We start from the raw sequence: 10,337 nt of genomic DNA, 5'->3' as shown, positions 1-10,337 counted from the left end.
TGATATCACCATATTTATTTATCCATTTTATAACTTTTTATTGTGTAGTCTTTTTAATTAATCAAAACCGCCATCAAGACAGAGGAAGTCTATACACATATAGAAATACATGTAATTCCACTTGATGAAAACTCGTTGCACAGGTTCCTCTCCTAACCAACAAGTCCCGCCTTGGCTGTATTACTTCCGGTAGTGCCATCTCCCCACTTGTGGGGAAAGTCTCTGGTCACCGCTTTCTCTCCATACGCTTCCTTCTCGCACCACAGACCCGCTAGGTGTTCATCTGAACAATAGGAACCATTCTCAAAATCAAAACATTTGACGTTCAATAGTCCGAAAAACATCTCTCCGACTTCATTGGCTGCTGTGGTGTTCACTTTCTGAGAATAAAGAATTGCATATACATATATGTTAATTAGTCCACCAAACTTGCCTATATTATTAGGCTTTTAATTTTTTTCCTATTCATGAGGCAAGAATTTTTTTTAAACCTAATTATATAGACAAGTTTAGCGGACTAAAATGTTGATATATGTACATACAGTCCATGAATGTAAATAATGGGCGTCTTCTGTCCTCTTAATACTAATGAAATTTAATTTTAATTCATAGGAACATTTCATATTAATACAAATCTTTGGATGTTAGTAGATTAATATCGATATGATATTTTCGATAATTATTTAATTACAGATGGATCTCGTCACCTCGAAGACGACCGAACGATAACTCGAGATATTATAACGTTTCCTCATAATTCCAACTATCGATTTCGAGCTATCGACTAATCGGAGTTTGTCCCTATTTCGAATTCGAGTTACCTGGAGGCAGTTGTAGAGGCCCATGTCACAGTCACAGTAACTCAGGGTCCAGGGGTACGGGTTTCTGTAGTGGTACTTAGTCTCAAAGTGGTCAATAAAATACGGACAGTGGTCGTGTGTCCGGCAACAACTGTCCGTGGCGCGATGTTCACCTGTGTGTGTGAAATCATGATCATCACACTGCATACTAAAAATATAAAACTCATAATCTGAATAAATAATTAAGCTTTCAGTGAATTATTGCAAAACTATGCATATACCTCAAAATATAACCAATGCAAAATCTACATGTAGATAACACTTCGAGCTTGGAGATCTAGAAAAAGTTAATAACAATAATTGATTCGGTGATTGTTTTAGCTCGGGCTCTCGCATCAAAATATGGCGCTCGTTTTTCAAACTTCGGGCTGTACACAAAAATCGCAAAGAAAGCGTAAGGAACTAGAGTTAGATAAAAGAAATATACTCGGAGTCCTTCATCATTCATTTACAGCTTTAAAGTAAGGTTGGCTCCCTAAATTATTATATGTATTAAGCACACACAATATACAAAATGTACTCGTGGAAATTACAAAAGTAGCGCTGTTTCATACCTAAATCGTCGTAACTTGAAGCTTTATTGTCTAGTCCGCACCATTTCGTCCCCGGAAAAATGGCAAATGACCCCTTAGCGCCTGCTGGGTCACCAGTTTCTTCCGGAGCAAAGGGCAAGGTTGTTGTGACCTTCATCTGACTTCCGTTGTCCTTGTCAGCTCCACGTTTCACATTTGCGAAGCGTTTGCATGATTCGAACAATTTCCTGGCAGTGTCTTTCCCTGCGGTAAAAGCGAACACTTTTTATCTGTAATTGAAGTGCACGTTTAGTGTGTTTATTCTTATGACAGACGCATTTAGACAGTGAAATTTTGGCTCGATTGATGATCAAAGCATTTTCTGGGGGGAACTGAACACAATTCATTTAAAAATACTTGATATGAACAAAAATAACTATTTAAATACAAATATCATTCAAGGAGTCAACTTAACACAAATACCAGCTTTCCGCCATATGAGATCGCTTGCTTCCAGAACAGAGTCGGGATCGGAAGTGACATCACAGGATTTGAGAAAACCTTCCGATGTCACAAGGGCATCCAGTGACCAATGTCCGTCCGTCACAGCGTAGTGGACGTGGCCGGAGGGCTGGTCAAAGCGCCTGAATGCGATCCATCCTAAGGAGGAATGTTGAGAAATATTTTATGGTCATTAAAAGAAACAAAAATGATAAATAATTATGCTGATGTTTATATTTAAAAGTGTCACTTGCTCTTTATCCATAAGAAGCTGAATAAGACTTGAAATTGCCAAGAGGTATTTCTGCCATAATTTTTTCCCACTAAAAATATTCTTGAAAAACTACTGCACAAGGATCTTGTCCTTTTCATTTTTTCCAGTTTGTAATTTTGAATGAAGTGCAGATTGCACATGCACCAAAAACAAAATAAATTATTATTTTTGTGTTAAGTATACATATATATACACGATTAAATACCAATTATTGTCCAAATGATGAATATCATTTATGCTCTATCGGCGGTGGAGCATCTTTAATATGAGTGACAAAATCAAGTTATCATGTTTGATAGGCGGTCGTAATGTTGGGATTGTCCCCTCGTGATGTTGAAATAAGAAATCTACATAAATAAATCGAAACAACGAGTACAACATAGGATAATATATTACTGACTTATAAATAGGCGTAACTCCAAAACATGTTGTAAGACTAAAAACGGCGCATTGTTGATATTCCATAGTGTTAAGACGCTGTTCTTTACTCACCATCATTAACGATGTGACTGGAAACACAAGCCAGCGACACTACGACCAACAACTCCCGGATAGCCATCTTGACAATGGGAATGGCTAAAAGGTCAAGGACACCAAATCATATTTAACTATGTAGGCCTCTCTAGATAAGACTCCGAATTATCAAGTTGGTAGATGTTTTCTCTTCTAAATTATCCCGTTAACAAGTATTGTTTCACTTATTTAAATCAAATGCCAATTGATTTCTGACTGTTATAAGTTTACATGCACTATTTCAATCTGTGCTTCGCCAGGATTCCCAGCCATTTTGTGTTTGCGTTATTCAAAGTACACGTGCACCTGCCCTTTATCTATATCTAGGTTTTCAGTCTTGGGCGGAGATTATCTTGGACCTATATCTTAATCATATATCAGTCAATTTTGAAATCCACGTTTTCTAGGGCATGGATTCACGGATCATGACTGAGGTGGATTGGCCAAGATTTCACAGTGTCCTATTAGTGTAATGATGCAGGTCTGTTATATGAGGCGAATCCATGTATCATCTGATGGAATGGGACAAAGTTATGACCCATTAATAAGCCATATATGACCTACGTAAGACTATACATCGATTACGAGCAGAATTGCGTAAAGATAATGTGATATCCGAGTTCAACGCAATCGCGCAGTTGACCTTGACCAATTCCAGGCATATAGCTGCACAATAATTGTCGACAACAATGAAGGAGATGTATGCTTTTCGCCCAAAGACTTCGGCAAGGATGTTTGATCCATTCAATTCAGGACCAAATAAGCCATCAGTTTCTCAGGCAAAATAGATAGTAACGGATAGACATACAAACATTTAGAACCGGGTACGGACAGTATCCATTTTCACATAGATTGAATTCAGCTGTAAAAAAAAAACCCGATGAGCCACAAATAAAACGAGCTGTACTAGATATATATCTCAGAATATACCAACACCAATTAGGTGGCTCAACAACACCTACGCGAGGCAGAAAGTCGCTAAAGGTAAAATGGACATCCCAAACGTCTTATTATAACGTTAGCCACGTTTTATCGAAACAAAATGTGACGTCCTTGCAACCTTTAACAATCACAAAAGAAGAAGAAACTGTTCAGAAAGACATCGACCCCAGACTTAATCTTGTCAATTAAAGCGATAAATGATAAGGGATTATCGTGTTAACACAAAGTTGTATTGCGTTACTATAATTATCTGGCTTCAATACTTGGACAGACGTACCACATCACGTCTGGCCGGGTAATGGAATAGACATAATAAAAATATCCACCACTACAATCTCACATCTGTATTTCCACACTTCATATCCTATGAACTTTGACTTGTTACGATTCTCGTTCTCTTCCTCACAAGGAGAAGGAGGGTCGTAGCTCGTACCGAAGAGAAAATCTTTGTGTCGATTGAACGTAAATATGCCCCGGCATCAGGATATATGACGGCTGTATTAAAAAACTACTAAGCATATAAACAACAGATATATATGTTCTTTGAATAATGTAAGACATTTGTATGTCAAACTCGCTGATCACTGCTGGAGAAAAGGCAGTCATGGCCAAGAGAAAATAAATGTCTTTAGAATCCGTACTCAATAAAGCCATTGATAAAAGCATGACAACCATTTTGGTAAAGAACATATCTGAATTGATGGCGGATTCCAGAACTCTCTTTGAAAAGTCCAGACATGGATCTGACAAGGACAGTGTAATGTTGATAATACCTGGTCAGTGATAGAGCAGAAGCCATCAGCCTACGTAAAGGGGCACGGCAAGAGGATTTTAAAACAGAACTTGAAACCAGGGAAAGGTATCGCAAGGAGTCGGCCAGAATCAGCGAATACGCTAAACACTAGAGATGGCAAGCGATTCAATAACAATCCATGTCAATAACATCAACTCGTACACCAATCCTATGGGAATAGCAGTAACTGCGTCACAACACTCAACTTGAGAAAGATGCAAGGTGGAACTACATATACTCAACACCAAATATAAAGGCGTCACCATAGTACTCTCTAAATAAACCATACGCGTAAACAAGAGGCCCAGAGGGCCTGTATCGCTCACCTAGTTTGTAATGCCAAGTAATATTCTGAATACAAGTTCATTGTTTCTTTTCTGAAGGAATTTGAATATTTACCTCTAATTCCCCTATTGGGCCCCACTTTTTCTGCTCCAGGGGGTCAAAGCCAAAATTTATACGAATTCTATTAACCCCAAGGATGTTTCTGGCCAAATTTGGGTGGTACAATCCATGCAGATCTCTAGGACATGTAGCGATTTTTAGGATTTACCTCTATTTCCCTTATTGGGCCCGCCCCTCCTGCCCCCCGGAGGTCAGAGCCAAAATTCATAAAGTTCTGTTCCCCTTCCCCCAAGGATGTTTCTGGCCAAATTTGGTTAAAATCTATGCAGAACTCTAGGACAAGTAGCGATTTATAGGATTAACCTCTATTTCCCCTAACCTCTATTTCCCCTATTGGGCCCCACCCCTCCTACCCCCGGGGGGTCAGAGCCAAAATTTATACAAGTTCTGTTCCCCTTCCCACAAGGATGTTTCTGGCCAAATTTGGTTATAATCCATGCAGAACTCTAGGAAAAGTAGCGATTTATAGGATTTACCTCTATTTCTCCTATTGGGCCCTGTCCCTCCTGCCCCTGGGGGGTCAGAGCCAAAATTTATACAAGTTCTGTTCCCCTTCCCCCAAGGATGTTTCTGGCCAAATTTGGGTACAATCCATGCAGAACTCTAGGACAAGTAGCGATTTTATAGGATTTACCTCTATTTTCCTCTATTGGCCCTGTCCCTCCTGCCCCTGGGGGTCAGAGCCAAAATTTTATAACAAGTTCTGTTTTCCCCTTCCCCTCAAGGATGTTTTCTGGCCAAATTTGGTTACAATCCATGCAGAACTCTAGGACAAGTAGCGATTTATAGGATTTACCTCTATTTCCCCTATTGGGCCCCGCCCCTCCTGCCTCCGGGGGGGTCAGAGCCAAAATTTATACAAGTTCTGTTCCCCTTCTCCGAAGAATGTTTCTGGCCAAATTTGGTTACAATCCATGCAGAACTCTAGGACAAGTAGCGATTTATAGGATTTACCTCTATTTCCCCTATTGGGCCCCTGTCCCTCCTGCCCCTGGGGGTCAGAGCCAAAATTTATACAAGTTCTGTTCCCCTTCCCCAAGGATGTTTCTGGCCAAATTTGGTTACAATCCATGCAGAACTCTAGGACAAGTAGCGATTTATAGGATTTACCTCTATTTCCCCTATTGGGCCCTGTCCCTCCTGCCCCTGGGGGGTCAGAGCCAAAATTTATACAAGTTCTGTTCCCCTTCCCCCAAGGATGTTTCTGGCCAAATTTGGTTACAATCCATGCAGAACTCTAGGACAAGTAGCGATTTATAGGATTTACCTCTATTTCCCCTATTGGGCCCCGCCCCTCCTGCCCCCAGGGGGTCAGAGCCAAAATTTATACAAGTTCTGTTCCCCTTCCCCCAAGGATGTTTCTGGCCAAATTTGGTTACAATCCATGCAGAACTCTAGGACAAGTAGCGATTTATAGGATTTACCTCTATTTCCCCTATTGGGCCCTGCCCCTCCTGCCCCCAGGGGGTCAGAGCCAAAATTTATACAAGTTCTGTTCCCCATCCCCCAAGGATGTTTGTGGCCAAATTTGGTTACAATCCATGCAGAACTCTAGGACAAGTAGCGATTTATAGGATTTACCTCTATTTCCTGTATTGGGCCCCGCCCCTCCTGCCCCGGGGGAGTCAGAGCCAAAATTTATACAAGTTCTGTTCCCCTTCCCCAAAGGGTGTTTCTGGCCAAATTTGGTTACAATCCATGCGGAACTCTATGACTAGTAGCGATTTAAAGGAAATGTTGACTGACGGACGGACGGACGGACGGAAGACTGACGGGACGGACGGATGGACGGACGGAAGACGGATGGACGACGGACGGACGACGGATGGACGACGGACGCCGCGCCATGACATAAGCTCACTGGCCCTTTGGGCCAGGTGAGCTAAAAATAACAATAGGCATATCTGAAATCTGAGATCCATTGATTTTTTTTCCAGTTTTGTTTACTTTTCGGAGACACAGACCAAAAACAAAATACAAGAGGCCCAGAGGGCCTGTATCGCTCACCTGGTTTGTAATGTCAAGTCATGTTCTGAATACAGGTTTATTGTTTCTTTTCTGAAGGAATTTTAATATTTACCTCTTATTTCCCTATTGGGCCCCGCCCCTCCTGCCCCCGGGGGGTCAGAGCCAAAATTTATACAAGTTCTGTTCCCCTTCCCCCAAGGATATTTCTGGCCAAATTTGGTTACAATCCATGTAGAACTCTAGGACAAGTAGCGATTTATAGGATTTACCTCTATTACCCCTATTGGGCCCCGCCCCTCCTGTCCCCGGGGGGTCAGAGCCAAAATTTATACAAGTTCTGTTCCCCTTCCCCCAAGGATGTTTGTGGCCAAATTCGGTTACAATCCATGCAGAACTCTAGGACAAGTAGCGATTTATAGGATTTACCTCTATTTCCCCTATTGGGCCCCGCCCCTCCTGCCTCCGTGGGGTCAGAGCCGAAATTTATACAAGTTCTGTTTCCCTTCCCCCAAGGATGTTTGTGGCCAAATTTGGTTACAATCCATGTAGAACTCTAGGACAAGTAACGATTTATAGGATTTACCTCTATTTCCCCTATTGGGCCCCGCCCCTCCTGCCCCCGGGGGGTCAGAGCCAAAATTTATACAAGTTCTGTTCCCCTTCCCCCAAGGATGTTTGTGGCCAAATTTGGTTACAATCCATGCAGAACTCTAGGACAAGTAGCGATTTATAGGATTTACCTCTATTTCCACTATTGGGCCCCGCCCCTCCTGCCCCAGGGGGGTCAAAGCCAAAATTTATACAAGTTCTGTTCCCCTTCCCCCAAGGATGTTTGTGGCCAAATTTGGTTACAATCCATGTAGAACTCTAGGACAAGTAGCGATTTATAGGATTTACCTCTATTTCCCCTATTGGGCCCCGCCCCTCCTGCCCCCAGGGGGGTTAGAGCCAAAATTTTATACAAGTTCTGTTCCCCTTCCCCAAGGATGTTTGTGGCCAAATTTGGTTACAATCCATGCAGAACTCTAGGACAAGTAGCGATTTATAGGATTTACCTCTATTTCCACTATTGGGCCCCGCCCCTCCTGCCCCAGGGGGGTCAAAGCCAAAATTTATACAAGTTCTGTTCCCCTTCCCCCAAGGATGTTTGTGGCCAAATTTGGTTACAATCCATGTAGAACTCTAGGACAAGTAGCGATTTATAGGATTTACCTCTATTACCCCTATTGGGCCCCGCCTCTCCTGCCCCTGGGGGGTCAGAGCCAAAATTTATACAAGTTCTGTTCCCCTTCACCCAAGGATGTTTGTGGCCAAATTTGGTCACAATCCATGCGGAACTCTATGACAAGTAGCGATTTAAATTAAATGTTGACGGACGGACGGACGGACTGACGACGGACGCCGCGCCATGACATAAGCTCACCGGCCCTTCGGGCCAGGTGAGCTAATAGCAAGCAAATTCGTGGAATTTCCATCCCTCGCTTTCAGGACATATTGTAGGTAAACATTACTGTGGTATGGTTTAACCTTGGTTGAAACATGAAAAAATAAACTGAAGTCTTATTCCAAAGTAAGGCATTAAACTTTGTTACCAAATTTGAAGAAAATCGATTATTATTTATTAGAGTTATTGTAGGGAAATGGCAGAAAATGACTTTTTTCTATTAAATCAAAGGTCCATAACTCTGCTAATTAAGATCTGCCAAAAGTGGCGATCGAACTTGGCTAAGCCCTTAAGGCATTTAACTTTGTTACCAAGTTTTAACAATATTAGTTTTAACATTTGTTAGTTATTACACAGAAACTGCAGAAAAATGACATTTGTAGTATAATAAAGGGTCATTACTCTTATAAATAACATCCGCTGAAAGAGTTGATCAAACCTGGCCTGGCACTTAAGGCATTCAAACTTGTTACCTAGTTTTAAGAAAATTGGTTAATATTTATTACAGTTATTGTATGGAAGTTGCAGAAACTGATTTTTGTTATTCAAGCAAAGAGCTACATGTATAACTTTGCTAAATAAGGTCCGTTGAAAGTCGTGATCAAACTTGGCCGAGTCCCTAAGGCATTTAACCTTGTTAAATGTACTAAGTTTGAAGATAATCGGTTAACATTTGTTACACTTAATTATTGCACGGAAATGGCAGAAAAGGACGTTAATAGTTATTCAAAGGGTCATAACTCCGCTAAATGATATCCGTTAAAAGTCACGATCAAACTTGGCCGAGTCCTTCAGGCATTTAACCTTGTTACTAAGTTTGAAGAAAATTGGTTTACATTTGTTACACTTCTTGCACGGAAATGGCAGAAAATGATGTTTTTAGTAATTCAAAGGGCCATAACTCCACTAAATAAGGTCCATCGACAGTCGCAATCGAACTTAGGCATTTAACCTTGTCACCAAGTTTGCAAAAAATCGATTTACATTTGTTACAGTTATTGCACGGAAACAAAGTGTTACAGACAGACGGACATACAGACGGACAGAAGGACGGGCGGACGGATGGACAAACAAACCCAAATCAATATCCCCAATTTCAGAGAAAGCGGGGGATAAAAAAGAAGACTACATGTATAGTTAAACAAAGAATAATATTTCTTTTATTTATAGCAAAAATAAAAGTCTAAAGTATCAGTTTATATTATAGCTGGTTATTATAATTGTCTTCAATAACTGGAATTCACGATAATTATCAACAGCTATGTAACAATATGACTTTACAATCATTTTGTAGCACAGTATGAAATACAAATATATCTCTACAAAGTTGCATTGATATGAGCATTCAAAAACAATGTAATACAAATGTGTGAGTATTTAAAGATGGAAACGTAATTGCATGAAAAGACGACTTAATTGGTTTTGAAAAGCAAACTAGCTCATACATCTACATGTAGATCATTAAAAAGAACAATATTGGTTGAAAGATCTAGAGAAATCAAGAAATGATTAAACACGAGTTGGTAGAAAATATCACAGTTCATTTGGTACGACTTATCGTACATAATTATGTACACTATGAGAAATCATACCTAAATAGCTAGAGATATCTATAAACTAATAGTTCTAAGAATCTGCTATACCAGTCTAATGACTGAAAATCATTTTAGAATCTTGAAAGTGAATTTCAGAGGACGAAAAAATTCATTGTTCGCAGTCATCCCGCACAAATATATATACCGGGACGATATGACGTTTTCAATTGATGTAGCATTGTGTATAGAAAATACATTTAATATGAAATACAGGTGGTACAAAGGTCATCTGAACTTGAACAGATTGGTTACATGATATTTGGATCTGTATTTTAATAAGATTGCTGATATCAAATCCCAACGACTTGATTACACAATATATATATACATATATATATATAATCTGCACAATTCCTCCAGAGACAGTCAAGACAATTAAAATTGTATTTATACATACATAAGACTGAAGCATGATAATATATGGATATAAATTGTACATTACAATGATCTGTTTAACACCTCACCCAGCATGTAACTGTAAATGTATAATACAAACGATCATCTTTGTTGATCACTTAATTAGGTAAGGT

General features: G+C 40.1%; 1 protein-coding gene across 1 annotated transcript; it reads right to left on the bottom strand.

Moving 5' to 3' along the window:
* On the bottom strand, positions 1–2,928 carry LOC138331889 (group 3 secretory phospholipase A2-like). The gene is made up of 5 exons (XM_069279745.1): positions 2,640–2,928; positions 1,856–2,032; positions 1,415–1,636; positions 822–973; positions 1–380 (listed from the first exon to the last, which is right to left on the bottom strand). The coding sequence occupies exons 1-5, from the start codon at positions 2,704–2,706 to the stop codon at positions 153–155; spliced, it is 846 nt and encodes a 281-aa protein (XP_069135846.1). The 5' UTR covers positions 2,707–2,928; the 3' UTR covers positions 1–152.
* Positions 2,929–10,337: the final 7,409 nt, after the last annotated feature.

This window comes from Argopecten irradians, chromosome 9 (genome assembly GCF_041381155.1).
Source record: "Argopecten irradians isolate NY chromosome 9, Ai_NY, whole genome shotgun sequence".
In the NCBI taxonomy this organism is placed as follows: domain Eukaryota; kingdom Metazoa; phylum Mollusca; class Bivalvia; order Pectinida; family Pectinidae; genus Argopecten; species Argopecten irradians.
The sequence above is the reverse complement of the archived record's forward strand: the minus strand, read 5'-3'. Positions and strand labels throughout refer to the sequence as shown.

Coding starts and splice junctions, on each gene's coding strand:
- LOC138331889 (XM_069279745.1), bottom strand. CDS start 2,706: ATGGCTATCCGGGAGTTGTTGGTCGTAGTGTCGCTGGCTTGTGTTTCC. Junction 974..1,414: donor TTCAAGTTACGACGATTTAG/GTATGAAACAGC, acceptor TCACACACACAG/GTGAACATCGCGCCACGGAC. Junction 381..821: donor GCCTCTACAACTGCCTCCAG/GTAACTCGAATT, acceptor CTTTATTCTCAG/AAAGTGAACACCACAGCAGC.